Source organism: Aphelocoma coerulescens, chromosome 25 (genome assembly GCF_041296385.1).
Source record: "Aphelocoma coerulescens isolate FSJ_1873_10779 chromosome 25, UR_Acoe_1.0, whole genome shotgun sequence".
Lineage (NCBI taxonomy): Eukaryota > Metazoa > Chordata > Aves > Passeriformes > Corvidae > Aphelocoma > Aphelocoma coerulescens.
Genome location: NC_091038.1, coordinates 1,480,811 through 1,504,798, shown reverse-complemented (window position 1 = coordinate 1,504,798; position 23,988 = coordinate 1,480,811). Strand labels below are relative to the sequence as shown.

Sequence of the window (23,988 nt, the reverse complement as noted above, 5' to 3'; positions counted from 1 at the left end):
AAAATTCGTGTTTGGGTAAAGAAATGCATGTTTATGGGTGCTTGGATTGGCTGAGTCCATAAAAACTGGGAGAGCTGTGGCTTGGCGCAAGCAATTTCAGAACGTGTTTTGTTGCTCAGCAATTTTGGGTTTCGTTTTCTTCCAGCTTTGCAGTCCTCAGGGAAAAGTGCTGCTCCTCTCAGCCGTGTGTTTGTGTGGGAAGTGGGAAATTTGGGAATATCCACTCTGCATCTTGTGGTAAAGCTTGGAACGAAGCGCTGAGGCTCCACCTCAGAAAAAGAAAGGGATTATTCACCTAAAGGAGTGAAGTCTTGAATGAGGGCTAAACATCACAACACGCCCCTGAAGCAGTGTCTTAATGACTAAAACCAAGCCTAAAACGTCCTGGCTGGCCTCAGGACTCGACTTAATTAATGCTGCCCTTCACCCGAGTCGCCACAGCCTCCCAAGCAATTAATTGGGAGCACAGGAATGAAGATGAAAGCTTCGGAATGGGAATGTAATAAGGGCAGCATGAAAAGGGAGCAATCCCAAGGGGAGATTTCGAAACAAACAACAAACAGCAACAGGAGCCGATCACTTTGGGGGGGATTTTGCATGCAAAAGGATGGATCATTAAGGAATTCCATGCATAGGAGATGGCTCCGGATCACGGTATAAAAGCCTACAGGACAGAAGCCTTTTCCATCCACTTCTCCTGCCTCGTTCACCCCGGGAACAGGCGAGTCTGAACCTCCCTGGTGCCTTTTTAAATGCTAAAGTGCCACTTTGATGGCTGCTTTTATTGTACTTTTTTGTTGTTGGGTGTTCTTAGTCCTTTATAAATATTTCTAGGTTGGTTTTTTTGATTTTTTTTTACCTCGAAGGGAAATCAGAAAGGTTTCTTCCTACCAAAAAGAAAGGCTTTATTTACCCGTGAAGCAGAGGGTGACAGGACAGGACTTGGAGGGTGCTGGGGAATGTTGTCTCTCCAAACAAGCAGCTTTATCCTGCAGCAACATCTGCTCCAGGAACTCAAACCCACCTGGATTTCCAGGCTGGTGATGGATTTAAAAGTCCAGTTTTATGGCAATCAGCAGCTGCTCTGAGTAGAAATCCTAAATAAATGCTCCAAGCATCCTTTTCCACCCTCCAAACACTCCAGTTCCTGGGAGGGGAGGGTGTCACCAGCCCCTTTTCCAGCTGGGGTGGCTCAAAACTGACACTGGAGGAAGCTGGCAGCAGGAAAACCTGGATCAGCATCCTGCCTGCCTCTTAATTTGGAGGGATATAAACAATCCTTTCCCAAAAGAGGAGGATTTGGGTCAGGTTTAAGGTTCCTGGGGCCCTATGAGCGCTCAAGAGTCTGCAGGGAGGCAGGGAATGTTTAATCACTGCTCCTGGAGGCAGTAAAAAAGGGCAAAAATGAGTTTAATGCCTTGTCCAGGGGGAAACAAAGCCCAAATCCTGGGAAAGGATGCTCAGGGGGAGCAGAGGGAAGGAGAACGCCGGCAATAATCCACATCCAGCCCCAAATAAAGTCTTTTCATGGCTAGCAGGGGATGGTGGGGGGATTTGACCTGATGAGTGACGACCTCTCCCATCACCTTCTGTGTGTGCTTGGCTCTCTCTCACCCTCCTGGATGAATTCTAGAAAATTGATCCAGCTTTGAAATCGGGTTGGATTTCTTCCCTGCATTCCAGACCTCCTTCCATCCCAAGAAATGTCTTCCTACGATTTGTGTTGTCCCACCTCCTGCGGCCCCACCCCACTGGCCAACAGCTGCAACGAGCCCTGCGTCCGGCAGTGCCAGGACTCCACCTACGTGATCCAACCCCCACCCGTGGTGGTCACCCTGCCCGGGCCCATCCTCAGCTCCTTCCCCCAGAACACCGCCGTGGGATCCTCAGCGTCCGCGGCCGTCGGGAGCACCCTCAGCTCCGAGGGGGTCCCCATCAACTCGGGGAGTTCCTCGGGATTTGGGGGATTTGGGGGCTTTGGGTACAGCCGGCCCTCCCGCCGCTCTCGCTTTGGGGAGCCGTGCTAAGGGAAAAGCGGGATAAACCAGCCCGGAATGTTGGAGCATGACCCGATGCAGGACTGAGCTTCTGCTCCAGATCTGATGGGAGACGGCCACAGCTCCGCCTGAGGTTCATGGAGTTGTGGGAGGTCCTCAATCCAGGCCTTTGCTTGTCTTATTCTTTGATATTTCATATTTCTGATGAAGTATTTTTATTTCCTGTCGCTTTGTTGTCTCAGTCCACGGCAGCTCCGAGAGAAGAATCCCAGGATGAAAAGCTGTAAGAGTTCTTGTTGAATCCTAGAAATATTTACTCACACTTTGTACTTTTTTATTCTGCTGTTTTGCTCTCATTAAAGTCCCAAAGTTGCATCACACTCCAAGTCTCCTGCTGTTTATTGGAAAAACTTGGAAAACTTTTAGCAAAAAGCTCATTTTCCGCAGAATTTTCTTATTGTTCCTCTGTTTGATACAGTGAAAGGGGGCAGCAGAGGTTGCAGGAATTCAGCCTAGAGAAGAGAAGCTTTGGGGTGGCCTAATTGTGACCTTCCAGGACCTGAGGGTCCTGGAAAAAACATGGAGAGGGAGGGCAAGGGCAGGGAGTGACAGGACAAGGGGGGATGGGTTTGGAATGACAGGGAGGGCATTTAGATGGGATATTGGGGAGGAATTCTTCCCTTCGAGGGTGTGGAGGCCCTGGCACAGGTGATTCCATGCATTCCCCATCCCTGGAAGTGCCCAAGGCCAGGCTGGACAGGTCTTGGAGCAAACTGGGATAGTGGAAGGTGTCCCTGCCCACGGTCCAGATGATCTTTATTGTCCCTTTCATGATTCCATGATCTCCAGAGTTCAAGGACAGGCTGAATTTTCACCCGAAATCCTTCCTCTTTTTCCTGGGATGGAAAAGGGTTCCAGGAATCTGTCAGTCCCGGCTTTGCAGCTCCAAACAAGCCGGCCACAATCTTTTCCTTCCGGAATGAGTGAAGGAAAGAAACAGAAAGTCAGGGACCTGGGATGTGATTGCAGCAAAAGGCAAGTGAAGGGTGAACCATGGAAAAGAAGCAATGCCTTGTGCACAGGGTTTATCCCGAATATTCAGGCAAATCCTGGCTCCGAGTGGACGGATTAGAATCCCACATCCACCAGCCTTGGTGGCACCAAACATTGTTCTGCAAGGATGGTGGAGCTGACACCCAGGGCAGCGCTAATTGCACTCATCCAATTTGAAACATAATTAAAATCTGCATTTGAAAGCTCACGCAAACAGGTCTGAAAAAGAAACAAAACCCTCCCGTTCTGGGTGTGTTGTTTTGCAGAGCTTCTGGTGAGTAAATAATTTCTCCCCTCGAGTGGGAATTAATTTTTGGGGTTGTTTTCTGCTGTTCCCAGCAGAATTCCAGCTGGGAATTCCACACTACCCCAGCTCCTTGCAGGAATCCTCTGCAGATCCATCCAGGAGTGAGTGACATTTATTTCTGGACAAAACCAGAAGTTGTAACAGAAATTGTTTATTTGCCACAGGAAGATGCCAAAGCAAACCTCGAACCGGAATGATTTTAACATTGTTCGTAACAGAATTTGAATAAAACTAACAACTAAATGAGCTCCAGGCAGGTGTGAACCTGGAGGATTTCAGATCTCCCTGTGCCTTCAGGGGGGCTGTTTGAGGAGGGGTGAAATCCCAGGCTCTGCCTACCCCAAAAACCATCTCAGATCACACGTCCACAGCTTCATCTACCTGGGTTGGGAGGCAAATTCCAGCCAGGAACAAGGGGTGCCTTCGATAAACCCAAAAATTCGAGACAGACACGGCCAGAGGGGCTGAGTGAAACACCTTAAACCACCGGAACATCTTGAGGTTTGAACAATTCCCCATCCAGGGGGATCTGGGCAGGTTGGAGAGGTGGGACTGGGCCAACCCCAAGGGCGAAGTCCCAAAGCCAGGTGAGGGCAATCCCAGAACCCAGAGAGGGGATTCTCCCCCTTGGCTCTGCTCTCCTCTGGGGACATCCCACCCGGAATTGTGTCCAGTTCTGGAATCTGGCCTGGATTATTGTGGCAACCTCAAATGGCTCCAGAAGGTCCACATGAGCTCAGTCTAGAATTAGGGTTGAGACAAAAGCAAAACCCAGCAGAGAAGGGAACTCGGGAGTTGCAAGGATTTTACAGAGGCTCCAAGCCTTTGAGAAACTAATTCTTCATAACGAGCTAATTAATTACAATTCAAAATGAATTGCAGGGAAATTCCCTCTGCTTCCCTCTTGCCAGGGAAATTCCCTCTGCTTCTCTGTGGATTTTGGGATCACTTCTGTGCCTGGAGACTTTACCCAGGGATGACTGTGAGTAACCTCCCAGTTCCATTTTGATTAAAAATCTCTTTTTTCAGACGTTCAGTCACTCACAGGTGTCTCAGGAGGATGTTCTCACATTATGCAAGAAGTCCTAATTATAATCTGAATATTTAGGTCCGGCCTTGATGACAAAAATCTGTGAACTCTTAATTCACTCACTTTAATGCATCTCAAAATCAGGCCATTTAGTCATTCTGAATGTACAATCAAATAAAGGCTGGAGTTAGAACAATATTTATTGCAATTATTTACAAGAAAGGCTTCAAACAGCTCTGAAAATGTTGCCAGATATATTTTTAAATCCTCAGCCAGATTTTAAATGTGTTTTGTTTTATCAAGCAAATCTCGCATGAAGGAAGAATTTAAAAAATTGAGGAAAAAAAATAATGAAAATAAACTGTGGATGGTGTTATGCAAATTAATTCCTCAGCTAACTCCTTGAGAGGAAATCATTTCTGAAAACAGCTGCTAATTCCTTACAACATGGAGAAATACTGAGGAATGCACGGCCAAAAACAGCCAAGGAAATATTTTTGAGAATCCCCTTGAAATAGGAGATGGCTCAAACCAAACCTTGAACTTTTCTTCTTGATTTAAAATGAAGCAGCTGTAATTCCAGCAGATAGAAACAATGCCATCAATTTCACAGCCCAATCACTGCCCTGCACCCCCAAATCTTCAGAACATATGATTAAATAAGATACAAGAATTCAGATCTAGGTCAGGCATCTGAAATGTGCCCAGGATGGGACATTTGCATGGTGGCACTTGAATAAAGCTGCTGATAAACTTTGAAGTTCTCGGGAAGCTCTGCCCAAGCCAAACAAGTTTCTGTTCCCAGGGGATCCCCACAAAGCCAGCCCTAATTTAGGGGTGATTTACATGTCTCAGGAGTGGATGTGCAAGGAGAGCAAGAAGCTCGGAGTTAATGCCTGGATCCAGGATTGCTCATGGATTTGGGGTTGGAAAAGAGCTCCAGGATCATCAATCCCAACCTGTGATTGATCCCCAGCTGGTCACCCTCGATGTCTCCTCGTTCCTGGGACACCTCCAGGGATGGTGACTCCAAACCTCCCTGGGCAGTCCCTTCCAAGGCCTGGCCGCCCTTTCCATGGAAAAATTCCTTCTTCCTTCCCTAGAGAGTCTCTCCATGCCTGGAGGTGTCCAAGGAATGACTGGATGTTGGGCTGGTGACAAGGCTGGGATTGGGAACAGGTTGAACTCAATGATCCTGGAGGTCCTTTCCAGCCTCAGGGATCCAGGGATTCTGTGAAAAGCAGCTCAAACCTCCAAATACTCATGGCTTGCCTTCCAAAATCTGCAATTCTCCATTAATTCCCCCAGGATTTACCTTGCAGAGGAGCACACAAGGGACTGCATTATGCAAATGAGGCTTAATCTCCTGTAATGACACCAAGCAGATCCTAAAGGGGTTTGAAGGCTGAATAAATCCTGCGGAATTAATCACTGTAGTGTTCCCAGGAATGAACCTGGCCCGGAATATTTTAAGATGAAAGCAGCTTGTGGTCAGATAGACAAACCACAAGATAAGGAAGTGAGGCAGCAAAAAACACAAATACTGAGGCAAAAAAAACCTGTAATCAGTCGTGGCCCATAAATCACTTCTTGCACAAAGAGTGGCCCAAGTTGTTGGGCAACTCAAAACTCGGTATAAAAACCCGACCAACTCCAGGCTGTCCCAGCCATTTCTCTTCCCTCCTTTGCCATCGTGAATAAGGTGAGTTTGAACCTATTTATTCTCTTTATACAACCAACTTTTGCCTTGATTTTGTAGTTTTCCCTCACTCGTATTGAGGCAGTTTTTTCTCAGAGGGAAGAAGGGATTTTATTCCAAAGAGGGGGTTTTCTGCTGGTGGCGAGTTATAAAAATCATTAATTAGCCATGCTGGCCATTTAGGGTTATTTGTTCAGTTTTGGGATCCAAGCAAGTTTTAAGGTTGTGCAGCTGCACTTAAATATCAGCAGTGAATTCTTGGGCCCGTTCAGAGTCGTGTGACTGCGTCCCACCACAGCCCAAGCGGAGAATTCACCTGAGGCCAGAACACGAAGAGCATTGAAAATTCAGTTTCCTTCTCAATTTGCTCCTTGATCAACTCCTAAACAGATCCTTGGGAAGCTGCTCTTTTCCTGATAATTATGGGTGTAACACAGTAGAGAATATTCCTGTATTCCAGAATTCCCTCCGGCCACAGCCATGTCCTGCTACGACCTCTGTGCCCCCACCTCCTGCGGCCCCACCCCGCTGGCCAACAGCTGCAACGAGCCCTGCGTCCGGCAGTGCCAGGACTCCACCGTGGTCATCCAGCCCTCGCCCGTGGTGGTCACCCTGCCCGGGCCCATCCTCAGCTCCTTCCCCCAGAACACCACCGTGGGATCCTCGGCGTCCGCGGCCGTCGGGAGCGCTCTGAGTGCCGGGGGGGTCCCCATCAACTCGGGCAGCTCCTTGGGGCTTGGGGGCTTTGGCTATCCCGGGCTGGGCAGTGGCTACAGCCGGCCCTACCGGCGCTACAACCCCTCCCGCAGCGGCTTCTACGGGCCCTGCTAAGGCGGGAAGGAAAGCGGGAGGAAAAGACCAGGAATGCTGAATCCCAACCCGTCCCTGGAGCAGGACTGAGCTCACGGCCGCGGTTTTTGGATGCCGCATGAGACACCCCCAGGCTGGAGTTTAAGGAGCTGTGGGAGTTTGGCATCTCCCCAAACCAGGCCTTTGCTTGTCTTTTGTTGTGCTTTACTTCATATTCCTGATCGAATGTCTTTTCCTGCTTTTTTGTTTGTTTGTTTTTGTATTTGATAATAGGCAAAATATTAATTGTTAGCAATTGTTCTGCATGGCTGGATTAGCACAGGTCATTCATCAATGAAGAAGGAAGATTTCCACTTGCTGAGTGTGCCACTGCGAGAGGGATGAGTGGGTTCTGTCCTTACTGGACCATGGAAATGTGTTCCTGACTTTCACATTGCTTCCTTCCCTTCCTCAACCCATTAAATTGGTGCTGCATCACACCCCGAGTCTGCCTGAACTTCTTTCTCTCCCAGCCCCTTTTCCAGTGCCTTTGGAAGTCCCCACTTCCAGAAAACACGACGCAAATAATTAATTCCAACTTCAAAGGAGAATGAGTCTGATTCCAGAGGTGGAAAATGTTTAAAATCAAGCCTGAGACCCCTTATCAAAGGTAGAAAGGGACGACCTTCACCTGCAATGGGTGCCTCCTGCTGGGATGTAAACAGGGAATATTTAAAGATGTGATACTTGGAAAAGCCTTTTAAAAGAAGGGAGCTCAGCTGAGATGCCTCAGGAAAAAAGTGGAGGGAGAGGCAGCAAATGGGGCAGCCCTTTGGGCACAGCCTGGAGCTGTTTGGGTGCAGCATCTCCAGGCAGCTGAGCTCAGCCCCTGGTGAGTCTGGGAGGGGAGGCACAGAAGGACGGGAAGTGCTCCTGCAGGGGAATGAGCCTTTGGAATTTGCTGGGTTGGGAAACAAGTCTGGGATAGCAGATGGGAAACAAGTCTGGGATAAAGAGATGAAAGGAGTAAAATTTAAAGAATTTTTAGTTCTAACCATTTCTTAGGGTGTTTTCTTAAGTGGTTGTGTCTGGGAGAGCTGAGCTTTATCAGGCACTGCTTTGCTCCTCCTGGACTGTCTGTGCCGGGGTGAAGGTGCTGTTTAGACACCAGAGCTTTGCTCCCTGAAGGAAGAAGGTTTGGAAAGCCTCCCCTGAAGGCTCTGGATGACTCAGTCTCCTGTCAGCCCATAAAACTCCTGATATCTCTGAAAAGTCTTGCTTGGAGTCTTTGTCTGCCTGTCCAGACTGAGGCTGAAGTGTAATTAAAGATGTTGATGAGGTTGTACTGACTGCAGTCATTAGTGGAACGAAATTAAAGGAGGTAAACGAAAGAATTATTAATTTTAAGGAAGAGGTTTCCTTAATAAACAACAAAAGACAGTGGAAAGTTGGCAGCTTGATGTTCTATTACAGGAGGAGCTTGGTCTGGATTAAATGCTTAATTTAATATTTTTTGCCATCTCAGCGGAAGCTGTTCCCTGACCAAAGGTGATGGATTCCAAAAAGTCAATGGCTCCAAAGGGTTGTGACTGAGGCACTGCTGAGAAGGTGCCTTGGACATGTTAAGGTGGATATTCCTCATGACAATATTAATTTCCTTTACCCTTTCAATTCCCTTCTCATTAATTGAACCAAACTCCTTCCCAGATTGCAAAAAAACTCCCCTCAAATTTGGGGTGTTCCCTCCAAGCATTCAGAAATCACATCACGAGCATCTGATATGCAGCAAGCTTTACAAAACAAAATAAAAGACAATCCCCAAGCATCACTTCCCCCCTTCATTCCTGTCACAAACGTTCTTTTTGGGTTAAAACGTGGTGTGGCAACAAGTAAAGCATAATTCTGAGGAAAAAAGGGAAATGTGGCTGGGTTTGCAGTCAATTAGAAAGTGATCTATTCAGTGCTGCAGAAAATGAGTGGGATTATTGTGTTAGAGAGAATGTTTTTCCCAGGGAAGAATTTCCTCTGAAGAGCTGGAACAACTTGGTCCCACAGAAATAAAAAAACCCCCACGAGGTGTTTTTGTAGTCCCCTGAAATATTTGCTGTCAGTGAAAATCCATTTCAACACCGAATTCTGAAAAGCTGAAGCCAGAGCTGCAGCATCTCCTGGGTTTACAGGGAGGAGAGAAGAGGCAGGAAGGCTCTGGAGAGCTCTTATGGCTTTCTGGGGCTGCCTGGAGGATCTGAGCCATTCCTGCACCTTTATGAAGCAGTCCCTGCAGGAATTGTTGGTTTGCTTTGCATTTGGCCGGGTTCCCAGCAGGGAAATTGGTTTATGTTTATTAGGGGTTCATCCTGGCCACGGATGAAACCCACGATCCACGAGGCCGCTTTCATCTCCTCTGTTTGCATCCATTAAATATTCCCGACTCCATCATGCCGACTCCACCTTCCAAAGTGGGGATGAGTCAAAATCCGATTTGTTTAGGAATTGGCTCTTCTCTCTGGCATTTTGGGCACACACCTGGGAGCAGCCCCTGCCGTGGCAGCAAGAGTTTTAATTGGAGTCCTGAGTGTGCAATTTCAGCCTTGATAAGCGCCCAGGAGATTTCGGATTGCTGTTCCTTGTAATATTCCAATGAGCAACATCCCGAAGCTTTTGGCTCCGGGGAGGGGAAGATGGAGCCAGCCAGACAAGTTGGACTTAGGAAGTAGAATTGGGGCTCTTTTTATCTTCTCTGTGGCTTTTGATGAGTTGGCTTTCAAACGACACTCTTAGAGTCAATAGTTAATTATTGTTATAAAGGAATGTCAGAGAATCAGGGAATGGTTTGGGTGGGAAGGGGCCTTAAAAATCATCTAAACCACGGGCAGGGACACCTTCCATTATCCCAGGGTGCTCCAAGCCCCATCCAACCTGGCCATGGACATTTCCAGAGATGGGGCAGCCACAGCTACTCTGGGCAACCAATTTTTTACCATTTCTGTGTGCAGTGAGAACATCGGGAAAGTCTGGTCAAGCTTAAAGGCCAGGAGAGTTTCCATCCATCGTGTCACTGGTGGGGGTCATCCCAAACTGGGGACATCGAGTGACTCATGGCTGGAATTGTGCAAATTCTGATTTGTATTTCAAGGGCAAGCTAGAAGAGCTGGAGCTGGTGAGGAAGTTCGTGACATCCATCAGGAACCTTGGCCACCCATTTGAACCCCTGGTCATGTTCAAAGAGTCCATCCCTGCCCATTTGCTGCTCACTCCCCATTTGCATGTCTGAGTGGTCGAGGGAAATGTTTTGGGAACTTGGAACACTTTTGTTCTTCAAAAGTCTCCAACCAGGGTTTCTTTCCCAGGAGATGTTGGGGAAGATACTCCCAGCTCAGGGCTGATTTGCCTGTCTCTGCCTCGGAGATTAAACATGAGGAGCGACTGGAATGCTCAGCCCTGCCCTTCAGTCTGCTCCTGCATTGTCTGCAATTACTTTTTAATCTGGAAATTGCCTTTGAAAAGGAACTGGAATTGCTGCACACTGAGGTGCTCTTTGAGATGTGCAAAGTGAAAGCCAGGATTGGCTTTCAAAGAGGAAAAAAAGGAACAAGAACATTACAAACGTCTCTAAATAACTGCTATTAATTTGGGGAACAATTTTACATAATGGTGCAAGGCCTAGCAGGGGAAAGTAATAATTTAGTGGCAGATGTAAAAGGGTTTGGTGTCTTTGATGACCCCAAAGATGAGCTTGGGCAAGGCTTTGAGTGTCTCTGAGCAGCCTCAGATTCCCAGGCATCCTCCATCTGACCTCAATTGTTGTCCTGGAGTTTGATGGAGGGAGAAAGCCCAGTCTGGAGACTCCTGAGATGAAGGACTTGGACACTCAGTTCCCAAATTGTGTCTCAGATTCCATCATGGAAGTGGGGGGCTTTGATATTAAAGGAATAGATCAGGCTGCTGATCCTCTTTCGTCCTCTCTGCTGAGTCAAGAAAATAAAATCTATTCCCTCAAATGATCCATTTCCCAGTACCTTTGAGAGTGGTGGAGTTTGATCAGCTCTAAATGCTTTCGGTAAGAAATGATTTCCTTTATTTTTGTGTCTCTCCCTCTGTTTGAGAGGAATTGGGCAAAATTCTGAGGCAGAAACAGAAATCTCTGCCCTTTTCAGAGCAAGATGTGCCAAAAACTTATGCCCTCCATGCAGAGGCAAAAGGATTTCACAGGGAAGTTCACTGCATCTTTCCTGATCGTTTTATTCATCTGTGTCATGGTTCCTTAGGATGCAAAATAATTTCCTGAGTAACCCAGATGATTCAGCTTCTGACCGGGAATTAACCAGGGTCAGTAAGATTTGAGGATAAAAGAAACCTCTCCAGAGGAATGCATGCATTACAGGCAGGAAATGAAATCCAGGCAAGAAACACAAACAGAGGGGAAAAGTAAATCCCCTGCCGGGGGTATTTTGCATATGAGGAATCGTTAGCAATTGCCTGGTAATGGGCTACAAGCACAATTTGCGTCTCAGGTCCTCGGGCTCTCTGGGCCAGGGTATAAAACCAGCCCGGTCAGAGGAGCTAAAACCACTCCTGCTTTATTCTCCTTGGAGAAAAGGGTAAGTCTTGATCTGTTTCCTACTTTTCCATGTCCTGCATTGTTGTTGGTCTTGTATTTTCTTTTTCTACTGTTTGTCTGTAGCAGTGCAAGGTTTGTGCCCTTTGAAATTGTGGGGGAGGCCTCGAAGCAGCTTTTTCTCCAGGGAGGGACATTCTGTGGAGGGGTGGAGGCTATTCGTGCTCTGACCCCGGATTCAGCCTCGTTTGGCATTTGCGTCACCCAAATCTTTTGGTTCCAAGGGGTTCCAAGCTCTGCCTGGGCATTGCTCAGCAGCTGGGAGTGGATGTGGGGAATCCCTGCAGAGGTTTCGGCTCTCAGAATGGAATCACAAAACATTTGGGGTTGGAAGGGACCTCTGGAGATCTCCCAGTCCACCCCCGGGGTCAGCCGGAGCAGGAGACGCAGGAAAGACTCCAAGTGGGTTTGGAACGACTCCGGAGAGGGAGACCCCAGGGCAGGAGGGTCTGAGTGTCTCCAGAGGGAAATTCCCTGAACTCCCTTGCTCAGAGCAACCTGTGCTAGGGCCTCACCTCTCTCACGGTGAAATTTCTGCTCCTCACTTTTACTTTGCTGAGGAATTGTTTATTTTTCCCTCTCTTTTGGGGCAAAGCTTTTCCTTACTTTTCTCACAGCCTGGTCCTCACTTCCCCACTTATTTCAGAGCTGCAGGAGGAGTGTGGTGGGAAAGGAGCTCTCAGAGCTGCTCAGGAGGAGGTGAAGCTGCTCTTTGTAGTGTGGAGAGGTTTGGGCTTTACTGAAATCTCCTTTCAAGCCAAGACCAACCCTTTACTCCATTCTCCACATAGTCCTTTGTGCTCTCCATCACCGTAGCAGCTTAATTACGTGACTAATTACAAGCTGTTCCATGTATTCCCTTCTTCCCTGTGTTCCAGACTCACACCCCACAGCCATGTCCTGCTACGACCTCTGTGCCCCCACCTCCTGCGGCCCCACCCCGCTGGCCAACAGCTGCAACGAGCCCTGCGTCCGGCAGTGCCAGGACTCCACCTACGTGATCCAGCCCTCGCCCGTGGTGGTCACCCTGCCCGGGCCCATCCTCAGCTCCTTCCCCCAAAACACCACCGTGGGATCCTCGGCGTCCGCGGCCGTCGGGGATGCTCTGAGTGCTGGGGGGGTCCCCATCAACTCGGGGAGCTCCTCAGGGCTCGGGAGCGTGGGATATTCTGGTCTGGGGGGCCTTTATGGGAGGTCCTACCGGCGCTCCAACCGCTGTGGGCCCTGAGGAAGCCTTGGGACAGCCGGGAAGGAACAACCAGGAGACGGAAAGCGCGATCCGGATGCAGGACTGAGCCCGTGCCCACTCGCTTGCTGACCCCCCACAGCTTTGCCCTGAGCTCATGGGGCTGCAGGAGCTTGGCATTTCTGATTCGATGCCTTTCTGTGGTATCAGGGAGGTGGAAAATGTCACTTGATTGTTGCTGGGTGTCCAGCTGTAAAGCACTGCCTTGAAATGGGTGATTAATTTTAATCCGTATTCGACCCTTCTGCTTTCTTACGCTGTACATTGTTTTTTTTAAATTCCACTTCTTGCTCATTAAACAGATGGTGCATCACAATTTGTGGTTTGCAATGTTCCTTCTCGCTCTTCCTCTTTGGAGCCTTCTCTGGGAGAAATTTGCCTGCGCATAAATTGTGAGTACCAGGCAGATCTGCATTTAAGTTAGACCACGCTAATTTCTGAGGACTTAATCACAGATAAATATAAGCAATGAATAATATCCTTTTTTTTTGGTGGGGAATATTTTCCCTTTGTCTCATTTCTGGAAGAACAATTTGAAATAATCACCCCTGGCTAACAACAAAGGGAGGGAAAGAGGTGGGAAAGCTAAAGCTGCTTTACAGACAAAGAAGGGAGGAATTTATTCCCAATATCCCATCTAAACATCCTCTCCATTAATTTGAACCCATTTCCCCTTGTCCTGTCACTCCAGGGCTTTGGAAACAGTTTCTTCCCACATTTCTGGTCGGCTCCTTCAGGCACTGGAAGGTGAAATTAGGTCACCCCAAGTCTTCTCTTCAGGCTGAACAAACCCAAGCGGAACATTTAAAACCCAACAAATAAAATAAAAACTTAGGCCTGGTTCTTCCTTTGTTGTCTTGCTAGTTTAGAAAGGCTGCAATTATGTTTTAATTGCTTGCTAAATGATGTGGTGATTGAGGGGCCTTTCGGCTGCCACCAGAAATCCTCAGAGCAAGAACAATTACTCAGAACCTCGGGGAAGATAATGACAGCTAAATTGCTAAACAAACATTCCTCAACATCGTGTTGAGTACTCCAATTAAACTCCCATTCCACATTTTAAAGACATGCAGCAAGGGCAGATCCTTTGATAAGGCTCCCTCAGAACCCTGGGGAGTTTTGCTCCCGGAGGAAAATAAAGAACAAATGAAAACCAGAGAGGCTTTTGTGCAACACAAACAGGGGTTTATTGTCAGAGAGAAGAGCAACAGTGGAGTGCAGGGAATCCAGGCAATCGCAGGGGCAGCAGGGGATGCAGGACTCGTGCTCTGGGAGCAGGGCCTCGCTCAGGACCAGGATACAGCAAGGGGATGGAGAGCTCAGGATATCCCGAGGGGATGGAGAGCTCAGGGTATCCCGAGGGGATGGAGGGCTCAGGGCATTCCCGAAGGGATGGAGGGCTCAGGGCACACCTGGCACAGGAGCTCCTGCCCGGTGTCCCCATGGCCCAGGCTGGGCTCCAGGGCTGCCACTGCCCCTGGGGGCTGGCACTGCCAGGGGGGCTTTAGAAAACCCCACAGCTCCCGCGGCGGGACCTGCCCCATCTCTGGAAGCCGGGCAGGGAATAGCCCAGGCCCCGGGAGGAGAAGCCGGAGCTGTAGGACCTCCCGCCATTGCCAAAGGAGCCCCCATAGCCCCCGAGGGAGCCCCCATAGCCAATGTCACCTCCATAACCCAGGGAACGGCCATAGCCAAGGGAGCCCCCATATCCAAGGGAGTCCCCATAGCCCTGGGAGCCCCCATAGCCCCCACAGCTTCCCAGGCCAAAGGAGCCCCCATAGCCCCGGGAGCCCCCATATCCAAGGGAGCCCCCATAGCCCTGGGAGCCCCCATAGCCCCCACAGCTTCCCAGGCCAAAGGAGCCCCCATAGCCCCGGGAGCCCCCATATCCAAGGGAGCCCCCATAGCCCTGGGAGCCCTCATAGCCCTGGGAGCCCCCGTAGCCTGAGAAGCCCCCATAGCCCCGGGAGCCCCCATATCCAAGGGAGCCTCCATAACCCCCATAGCCCCCATAACCTCCTAACCCAAAGTAGCCCCTATAACCATGGGACCCCCCCAATCCAAAGGAGCCCCCATAGCCCTGGGAATCTCCATATGGTCCCCACCCAAAGGAGCCCCAGTTGCCCCGGGAGCTTCCATAACCTCCAGAGCCAAAGGAGCCCCCATAGCCTGAGGAGCCCCCATAGCCCAGGGAGCCCCCGTAACCCCCATAACCTCCCAGCCCAAAGGAGCTCCCGTAGCCCTGGGAGCTCCGGGAACTGAAGGAACGCCCCAACCAGGCTGGGCCCGACGATGCCACAACGCTCTCCTGAGGGCAGGTGCTGAGCACGGGGCCTGGGATGGTCACCACCACGGGCGGGGGCAGGATCAGGGCTCTGGAGTCAGGGCACTGCTGCACACACGGCTCGTTGACGCTCTCGGCGATGGGCTGAGGGCAGCTCACCCCACAGGACTCGCTGGAGCAGGACATTCTTCTGTGCTGGGAGGCTGCAACACGCACCAGAAAGGACTTTTAAGCTAAATTGGCTGAGAAGAGATGAATTAAAGTTATTAAGCATTGACTCTGTGTCTGAAATATCAGAGGGAAACAGATAAACTCAAAGATGCTGTCAAAGAAATCTCACTCTTGTATCAACTCCTCTTTTAACCTTCCTCTCGCCATGATCATCCTTACGAGCAGAAATTCTGTGATGGATAAATGAAATAAATCTGTAGCAACCTGTGGCAAAGATTCATTCCAAAGTGTATGACCAGCGAGACAAAAGCCAAGAGGAACAGAAAAAAAGACTCATCGACTTTATGTAGTAATTCAGATTTTATGAGGATGAGTGACACCACTTACCTTGTTCGCTGCAGGGATGGGAACAAGAGCAGTGGATGAATGGCTGAGGGTGATCTGAGCTTTTATATCCTCCTCACAGCCACCCTTTGTGCCTCTCATCCTCATTTATTACAAAACCAACGCGATAGTGGGTGCTTTGATTCTGTCACCTCAGCACTGTCCCTCCCAAACTCGTGTGGGTATGATGCAACAGGTGATGGCAATCAGCTCCCTCTGAGGGCAACTTGAGGGGATCTGAGGAAGTGGCAGCTGAAGGGTGGCCAAGGAGACATCGATTAATGCCAGTCCTGATTTAGTCCCATTTTAACGGGACATTTTAATGGTCAAGGAAGTACTTCCATGGTGTGAAGCCCTTTGTGGTCCCACCTTCACCAGGTGAAGGTCACCCAACTGGACCTAAAATTTTGGCTCTGAGAGGACACAAATTCTCCTTGTAGCTGAGTAGGGATCTATAAAAGTTGGCCCCAAAGAGGCAGAAATTGGTACAGCCAGAATAGGCCTTGGCCTGGAGGTAATTCCAAACTTTTCACTATTTCATTTGAAATCTCTACTTCCAGAAGTTCAGTTAGAAATACATTAAAAATCATGATTGTCTTTCCCCCACCCCCAAAGTACCGAGCACTATAGAAAAAGAGAGAATTTAATAAAATAGTATTAAAATAAAAATAAATTTTATGAGGATGAGTCTGGGACATCCTGCAGTTATTTCTTTTCTTTCCTCTTGCAATTGTATTCTAATTTTACAATATTGCAAAAGAGAGGCAATAAATTACTTCTAAATTGTAAAATAGCTCTGCTTGTGAAGTGTCATCAGGATTTGCTGATAATAATGAGAGGTACCTGGAGGATAATGACTTTAAGCTGCCTCACAAATACTCATTAATAGTCAGTGCTTGCAATTTCTGTTATTATCCTATTAAATGAGGGCCAGGAGTTATGAGGATTTATTCTGAGTTAGGAGCTCCCTTGTTATGAAACAGCATAATTTAAAAATATGCCAACCAATGTCACTCCTCTTGATTCCCTGATCAGCCTCTAATTAATAATTTCCATGCTGGCAATGATTTGATTTTCACTCCTGATATCAAATTCTTTATTCTATTAAGTATTAATGTGCTGTGGATGATTATGACAAGTCCACGGTCTGGATTATTGAATGCAGCTTCTTCTAATGTATGAGGCAGCATTTTGCTGAAATGCCTTAAATTTTAGGAGAGAAATAAGAACCTGATTGCAAATTACCTGAATTTTCAGGCTTAACTATCGATGTTCTGCAAAAAGTGGTGTCAAACTGGTGTTCTAAAATCTCTACTCTTGGACTCTCACCTGGAAATGTTTTGTCCATGAAGTTGTACCTCATGACACAGAGCCCTCAGCTCACACATCTCTCAATCAGCGCTCCTGCCCAAGCTTTGGGTGCTGACATTTCTGTGCTCGTGTCTAACACACCAAATACGAGTTTCCAGTGGGTGTTCATAAAGCCTCTCATCGTCCTGGAAGGATCTGGAACATCCCCGAAGTGTCCCTGCCTCCATGACATTCCAAAGCCAGCAGGGAATGGCACAATGGAACCCACCCTGGAATTCACGAGTAATTAGTGGTGGTTGAGCTGCAAACAGATCTTAAACCCCCTCACGTTTCTCAAGCACTTGGAGGTAATTGATATTCTCTTTCTTTTTGATACCTGTTTCCCTCTTTTTGGGCAGCTTCCGTGGATTTTCACAGGATTCACTTAAAAACCACCGTTTTAAAAAGACAGATAAATTAATTAATTTGAACTCATTGAACCTAAAGCCAATGCTCATGATGGGGATTACTATCTCATCATTCACCAGCTCGATGCCCTCAAGTCTGTCCTGACATCGTCTCACGCCCATTTTTGCGCGTGGGGAGTGGCAGTGCAAAGCCAGCAGAATTAAATCCCTCCATGTGAGGGTTGTTTTGCTGCTGTGTGGGACCTGAGGCACGGAGGGTGTTTTGTCCCTGTAAGCACTTTGGGAAATGTATAAAAGCTGTCGCGACTCAGAGCCTCTCCATCCACATCTCCCGAGTTATTCGCCTTGGTGAACAGGGTAAGTCCAATTTGAACTCCTCTATCCTTCTCTATCCTTTTTTCCCATCCAAGTCATTAATGTTATGGATTGGTAGATTAAAAAACCGTGGGTCTCAGAAGGCTGTTAGAGAATAAAATGTAAGTTCTTACCATGCCACCTGGAATAACCATTTCCCAGGCATTTTAGTTCCAGTGCATGACTATAAAATTTAAAAATATTTGAGTGATCATTCCCACCTTGTGGGAATATTTCTTCAAGAAGGGTAAATTTTTGGTTTGGAAGCTGAGGGATACTTGGGAAGGAATATGAAATGATAAAAACTGCTGGTTTGTATCTGAAACTTCTTAACTTGTTATAGATACGTTGCTAGATTTCAGCTGCTCTTAATAAATTTATAAAGAGATGAAAGGAGACTTGTCACGGTATAATTAGTGTGGGAATCACCAGAGATTACACCAGACGTCTTCATCAGTGAGTGACATCTCAGGGATCCTGACAGCAGAGTCTAGAATGTGATTTTTGTGGTCAGAAAAAGGTCAGATTTCGAAGGCAATGAACTCTGAGCCCTCAAAATTTCCTTTGGAAAGCACAGGCAGAGTCAGGTGGAAATTTCTGGATCTGAAATCTGTTTCCTGGTGTGTGTTGCAGCCTCCCAGCACAGAAGAATGTCCTGCTCCAGCGAGTCCTGTGGGGTGAGCTGCCCTCAGCCCATCGCCGAGAGCGTCAACGAGCCGTGTGTGCAGCAGTGCCCCGACTCCAGAGCCCTGATCCAGCCCCCACCCGTGGTGGTGACCATCCCAGGCCCCGTGCTCAGCACCTTCCCTCAGGAGAGTGTTGTGGCATCGTCGGGCCCAGCCTGGTTGGGGCGTTCCTTCAGTTCCCGGAGCTCCCAGGGCTACGGGAGCTCCTTTGGGCTGGGAGGTTATGGGGGTTATGGGGGTTCCCTGGGCTATGGGGGCTCCTCAGGCTATGGGGGCTCCTTTGGCTCTGGAGGTTATGGAGGTTCCCTGGGCTATGGGGGCTTCTCAGGCTACGGGGGCTCCCAGGGCTATGAGGGCTCCCAGGGCTATGGGGGCTCCCTTGGATATGGGGGCTCCCGGGGCTATGGGGGCTCCTTTGGCCTGGGAAGCTGTGGGGGCTATGGGGGCTCCCAGGGCTATGGGGACTCCCTTGGATATGGGGGCTCCCTTGGCTATGGCCGTTCCCTGGGTTATGGAGGTGACATTGGCTATGGGGGCTCCCTCGGGGGCTATGGGGGCTCCTTTGGCAATGGCGGGAGGTCCTACAGCTCCGGCTTCTCCTCCCGGGGCCTGGGCTATTCCCTGCCCGGCTTCCAGAGATGGGGCAGGTCCTGCCGCGGGAGCTGTGGGGTTTTCTAAAGCCCCCCTGGCAGTGCCAGCCCCCAGGGGCAGTGGCAGCCCTGGAGCCCAGCCTGGGCCATGGGGACACCGGGCAGGAGCTCCTGTGCCAGGTGTGCCCTGAGCCCTCCATCCCTTCGGGATACCCTGAGCTCTCCATCCCCTCGGGATACCCTGAGCTCTCCATCCCCTCGGGATACCCTGAGCCCTCCATCCCCTCGGGATACCCTGAGCCCTCCATCCCCTTGCTGTATCCTGGTCCTGAGCGAGGCCCTGCTCCCAGAGCACGAGTCCTGCATCCCCTGCTGCCCCTGCGATTGCCTGGATTCCCTGCGCTCCTCTGTTGCTCTTCTCTCTGACAATAAACCCCTGTTTGTGTTGCACAAAAGCCTCTCTGGTTTTCATTTGTCCTTATTTTCCTCTGGGGGCAATATTCACTCTTGCGCAGGGAGGAAGTGCCTGGAGTTCCTCAGTTGGCCAAGGCCCTTGGGTCTTTGTGATTTGGGAAAATAGAGGCAAAAAGACAGGAATTGGATGCAGGAAAACTTTATTGTGAACAGAGGGGCAGGAGAGGGTGGGAGAGAGACGGCGGGCAGGCCCCAGCCAGGCCGGGTGTCAGGGGCTGCAGGAGGCCAGGGCGGCTTGTGCAGAGCTCAACTTCTCCATGCTGGGCCGAGGCGGGCGTGGGTGTTTGGGGTGCTGGGCTGTGGTGGGTCTAGCAGGGCCCGCAGGTGTCCCAGAGCTTCTTGCTGTAGCGGGGCAGGACGCAAGGGCTGCAGGCGGGAGCAGCGTAGGCTCTGCCAAAGGTGCAGAGGCCCCCCGAGGCCTGGGTGGCGCCGGCGCCGTAGAGGCTGCCCAGCCCCAGGGAGCCGCCAAAGGCCGGTGCTCCGGAGGAGCCCACCATGGCTTGCTGCGGGAAGGAGCTGAGGATGGGGCCGGGGAAGGTGACCACCACGGGGGGCGGCTGGATGAAGGCTGAGGAGTCGGGACACTGGCGGGCGCACAGCTCGTTGCAGCTCTCAGCGATGGGCTGGGGCACAGCCACGCTGGTTTTGGGTGGGCACAGGTCGTAGCAGGACATCTTGCAGGGATGAAGATTGGTTTGCCACAAGTGGGGAACTTTAAACTATAAAAAGCAGAAAGTTTAGAGAGAGATTTTCAAAATCACTGTATCGTGTTTTATGTTCGTCCTTGATCAACCTGGTGAGCACCCAATGAGCACCTTGATCAAAAATTCCTGCCTTTGTAAAACCATCCCCAGAATGACTAAAGCCCACAGACTGATCTTTGTTCTGGCCCCACATTATTGTTTTTCAGCTCCTGGAAATGCACTCCCTGAAGAATATAAAAACCTCAGTCCCATGTCCCACAAACTTCCCCAAAGTGGGGAAATAGCCCTGATCTAGATGTGGCTTTGCTTGAAATAGGAGGGTTTATCATGACTCTCAGAATGCCACTGAACCTACCTGAAAAGTGTGTCAATTCTTTTCTTGAATTTTATAAAATATTAAAATAATAATCTGAAATAAATGTTTTAATCTGTGCCTTTTTAAAGCTGCTAATTGGCTTGGAACACTCAAATTTCTCACAGTTTCTGTGCTCATACCCAGGCTTCCAAATCCTACATTTCCCACTGGTTTCATTAAGAGTAATTCCAGACAGAAATGGTGTAAAGCTGTTCTAAATCTCAGCATTCCTAAAGGGATCTTCTACAACTGCTCTGGTACAGGCTCTGTTTAAATAAATAGAAAGAAATTAAAAATTCATACTCACCAAGCTTCGCAAGGCGAACGAGCTGCGAGAAGTGTCTGGATGAACCCAGGCACTGGAGCTTATATAGAGGATCCCAACATTCCTGAGGGGTTGGAATCTTGCTTGGGCTGGGGGTTCTGCCTAAAAGAAATTGTTTACCAGCTTTGAGTCACAAAAGTTTGGAGTTTGTGGCAGTTCTGATTTCATTCACAATCTCCTATCGTGTGATGTCGGAGTTTCACCATCCTGATTTCTTTAATCTTGGGTCTTAATTGGTGCTGGCAACTCCTGGCATCATTAGAGTGACCTCACTGGAATTACCATGTTCATTAAGCTGACTCCACATGTTGCTTCTTCCTTTACAACCTTGTCATGAGCTTGTCTGTGCCGAGATTTTGTAAGACTCGTCTTTGGCTGACATGGGCATTTTTCCTTAACAGCCCTTTAAAATTATCTGATAAATTAATTAGAAGCAGAAAACATCTTATTCCAGAGCTACCCAGGAATAAATGTCTTGTCCAGCCCTAATTAAAGACACCTTGTTGGTCTGAGATGGATTTAAGGGGTCATGAATATCTGCTGAGATCATCCAGGACACTCAGCAATTCCCCAATAATTTTCCATTGAGAGGAAGGTTTGGAATCAATCCCACATAAAAATCACTTTGTTTAACTAAAAAAATCTCAGTGGGAAATGAAATTCAGTTTTAAGAGGGTCTGTGGTGTTGAATGTTCCCATATCAAGTCCTGTGATTCACAACGGTCCAATTTTGAGGAATTATCAAAGACGCAGATCAAGGTTTTTCTTTAATGTCATGAGTGTAATCTCTTACCAAGCATGTTCTGGGCCTTCTTGAGAAAAATACTTTGTAATGATTTCACAAACATTCATTATCTGCTGTTCAACCCAGCTAATGTTTGGTGTTGTATGACATGAGTGATTTAGACATTTCACTCTTACACAACCCCAGCTGCTTTAATGTGCAGGAAACAAGGTGGTGCCTGCCATTACGTTAATTAAATAATGATTTGTGCCATTGGAAGTCAAGGGTTAATAATTAATGCAGCTCTTCTTTTCTTTCTTTAAAAAAAAATCCTTTCAATATCCGTGGTTGAATCCTCTGTGAGTTTAAGATGCCACCTTTGCTGCATTTGTCTTATTTCAAACTATACTTTCCATACAAAAAGAAACATTTGTGATTATTTGCCCTTTATCTGTGATTTTTCACAGCACAGCCAGTATCTTTCATTCTAACTTTTAGGTTTTTACCTGTATCCAGTGCATTTTAGAGACCCTTCTTGTCATTCCTGAGAAATCCCCCCAGAGATGAAATATCTGCTCTTAATTCCTACACTGAAGATTTGTTGTTGGTGTCCATGTTCACCCCAATATTTTAATTTTCTCTGCAGGTGATAAAGGATTTGGGTTTAGGTTTGTGTTTTGTTTGTTGCCCCAACAAATTTCCCTGTATTTGCTGCAGGGGAAGGAAAACAAGATTCTCCAGCCACAGAAAGGGATTGAGTGGTTCCCACATCTCCCAGCCTGGGGGTGTCTTCCTTGCCTTGAGCTGTATTTTACACAAATCTCACAGTCAGAACAAGCTGTGCCTCATCCCTGGCTCGGCACAAACTCCCTTCAAATCCAACTCCTTGATTACTCCTGGGCTGCATCAAAAGGCCTGAGCATGTGACGCTCCCCAGGCCCCTCCTGAAGCCCTGGCAGTGGCTGTTTTTACAGCAGGTCCTGAAAAGGCTCAGGTGATGCTCAGCCCTTGATTTACCACCTCCATCTCAGGACAGGGCAAATTTCCATCCCTTTTTCCCAAGCCCAAAGCGAGACGTGGATTTGTGGGTGGAGGAATGTGCAGCCCACACACGGATCCCACCTGCCTGAGGCCACAGCCCAAGCTCCTGCCTCGCGCAGCTCGAAAGGCTTTTCTGGGAGAATTTCAGAGCTGCCACCAGGGGTTTTAGCAAAAGAATTCCCTTCTCAGGAGGTTTAACGAGGCCATGGAGCTGCACTGGGACTGGGGAGACCCCCCAGGATGGATCCAGGCTGGGGATGAGCAGCTGGAGCAGCCCTGGGAGAAGGATTTGGGGATGTCCTGGGCTGAGCCCCAGCGTGGGCAGCAGGGGAGGGGGGGATTCTGCCCCGCTCAGGTGAGACCCCACCTGCAGAGCTGCCCCAGCCCTGGGGCCTGACACAGGGAGGACGTGGAGCTGCTGGAGAGAGTCCAGAGGAGGCTCCAGGATGGGATCCAAGGGACGGAGCAGCTCTGCTGGGAGAAAAGGCTGGGAGAGCTGGGATTGTTGTTTGGAGAAGGGGAAGCTTTGGGGTGACCCAACTGTGGCCTTGCAGGACCTGAAGGGGCTACAAGGAACGTGGGGAGAGACTTTTCCCAAAGGATGGAGTGCCAGGACAAGGGGGAATGGGTTCAAACTGACAAGGAGGAGGTTTAGATGGGATATTGGGAATAAATTCTTCCCTGTGAGCGTGGGGAGGCCCTGGCACAGGTGATTCCATGGATTCCCCATCCCTGGAAGTGTCCAAGGCCAGGTTGGACAGGGCTTGGAGCAACCTGGGGTAGTGGGAGGTGTCCCTGCCCATGGTAGGGTGTGGAACAAGGTGATTTTAGGATCCCTTTCCACACAAATGATTCCATGAGTCCGTGATTGCCTCTCTCAACTTTGTATTAAAAATAAGAGCACTCTGAACTACAAAAGGTATTTTGGGGGTTCCTGTGAGGAAAACCCCTCACTATTTGCAGGTTTTCTTGAGCCTCTGAGGAACAAGGACTGTGAGAGCACTCTGGAAGCACTGAGTAATGATCTCTGCTGCCTGTTTTGTTGTTTTAATGGGCCTTGCATATCCCAGGGCTGAGTAACAGCATCAGTCAAAGCAGGGAGGAGATGCCAAGAACCTCAGCCCTGATCAGATTGTTCATAGCCGCTGGGTTTGGGCAGACCTGGCCCTGCCCTGCTCTTACTTTCCCTTTTGTGTCATCCAGGGCAGGCTGCTCCTCTCAGAGTGGCTCCCAGGTGCTTCTCAGTGGCCATCCAGAGCTTTAAGCAACCAGAAATGGTGAAGTTGAACAGTTCTGTTATAAGCTGGTAAAACCTCAAGTGAATAGTCATCATCATTTAAAATAAAAAGAGATGAAAACAACAGAAAAATTTGATGCACAAAAGATTTATTGCAGGAACAACTTGAATAAATCACACAGAGAATACAAAGGGCAGGATG

General features: G+C 48.8%; 6 protein-coding genes across 6 annotated transcripts; 4 read left to right on the top strand and 2 right to left on the bottom strand.

Moving 5' to 3' along the window:
- The first annotated feature begins 1,703 nt into the window (after positions 1 to 1,703).
- On the top strand, positions 1,704 to 2,027 carry LOC138098473 (feather keratin B-4-like). The gene has a single exon (XM_068995041.1). It carries the CDS (start codon positions 1,704 to 1,706, stop codon positions 2,025 to 2,027), a length of 324 nt encoding a protein of 107 aa, XP_068851142.1.
- Positions 2,028 to 6,566: 4,539 nt separating this feature from the next.
- LOC138098691 (feather keratin 4-like) lies at positions 6,567 to 6,917 on the top strand. Its single transcript, XM_068995409.1, has one exon. It carries the CDS (start codon positions 6,567 to 6,569, stop codon positions 6,915 to 6,917), a length of 351 nt encoding a protein of 116 aa, XP_068851510.1.
- A 4,477-nt stretch (positions 6,918 to 11,394) lies between these two features.
- LOC138098581 (feather beta keratin-like) lies at positions 11,395 to 13,023 on the top strand. Its single transcript, XM_068995201.1, has 2 exons — positions 11,395 to 11,476; positions 12,372 to 13,023. The coding sequence occupies exon 2, from the start codon at positions 12,389 to 12,391 to the stop codon at positions 12,719 to 12,721; it is 333 nt and encodes a 110-aa protein (XP_068851302.1). The 5' UTR covers positions 11,395 to 11,476; positions 12,372 to 12,388; the 3' UTR covers positions 12,722 to 13,023.
- A 1,220-nt stretch (positions 13,024 to 14,243) lies between these two features.
- Positions 14,244 to 15,209, bottom strand: LOC138098580 (scale keratin-like). The gene is made up of 2 exons (XM_068995200.1): positions 14,791 to 15,209; positions 14,244 to 14,493 (listed from the first exon to the last, which is right to left on the bottom strand). Exons 1-2 carry the CDS (start codon positions 15,207 to 15,209, stop codon positions 14,244 to 14,246), a joined length of 669 nt encoding a protein of 222 aa, XP_068851301.1.
- Positions 15,210 to 18,300: 3,091 nt separating this feature from the next.
- On the top strand, positions 18,301 to 19,014 carry LOC138098579 (scale keratin-like). The gene has a single exon (XM_068995199.1). The coding sequence runs from the start codon at positions 18,301 to 18,303 to the stop codon at positions 19,012 to 19,014; it is 714 nt and encodes a 237-aa protein (XP_068851300.1).
- A 694-nt stretch (positions 19,015 to 19,708) lies between these two features.
- Positions 19,709 to 20,074, bottom strand: LOC138098718 (scale keratin-like). The gene has a single exon (XM_068995454.1). The coding sequence runs from the start codon at positions 20,072 to 20,074 to the stop codon at positions 19,709 to 19,711; it is 366 nt and encodes a 121-aa protein (XP_068851555.1).
- Between the last annotated feature and the right edge of the window lie 3,914 nt (positions 20,075 to 23,988).

Coding starts and splice junctions, on each gene's coding strand:
- LOC138098473 (XM_068995041.1), top strand. CDS start 1,704: ATGTCTTCCTACGATTTGTGTTGTCCCACCTCCTGCGGCCCCACCCCA.
- LOC138098691 (XM_068995409.1), top strand. CDS start 6,567: ATGTCCTGCTACGACCTCTGTGCCCCCACCTCCTGCGGCCCCACCCCG.
- LOC138098581 (XM_068995201.1), top strand. CDS start 12,389: ATGTCCTGCTACGACCTCTGTGCCCCCACCTCCTGCGGCCCCACCCCG.
- LOC138098580 (XM_068995200.1), bottom strand. CDS start 15,209: ATGTCCTGCTCCAGCGAGTCCTGTGGGGTGAGCTGCCCTCAGCCCATC. Junction 14,494..14,790: donor GGCTCCTTTGGATTGGGGGG/GTCCCATGGTTA, acceptor TGGCCTGGGAAG/CTGTGGGGGCTATGGGGGCT.
- LOC138098579 (XM_068995199.1), top strand. CDS start 18,301: ATGTCCTGCTCCAGCGAGTCCTGTGGGGTGAGCTGCCCTCAGCCCATC.
- LOC138098718 (XM_068995454.1), bottom strand. CDS start 20,074: ATGTCCTGCTACGACCTGTGCCCACCCAAAACCAGCGTGGCTGTGCCC.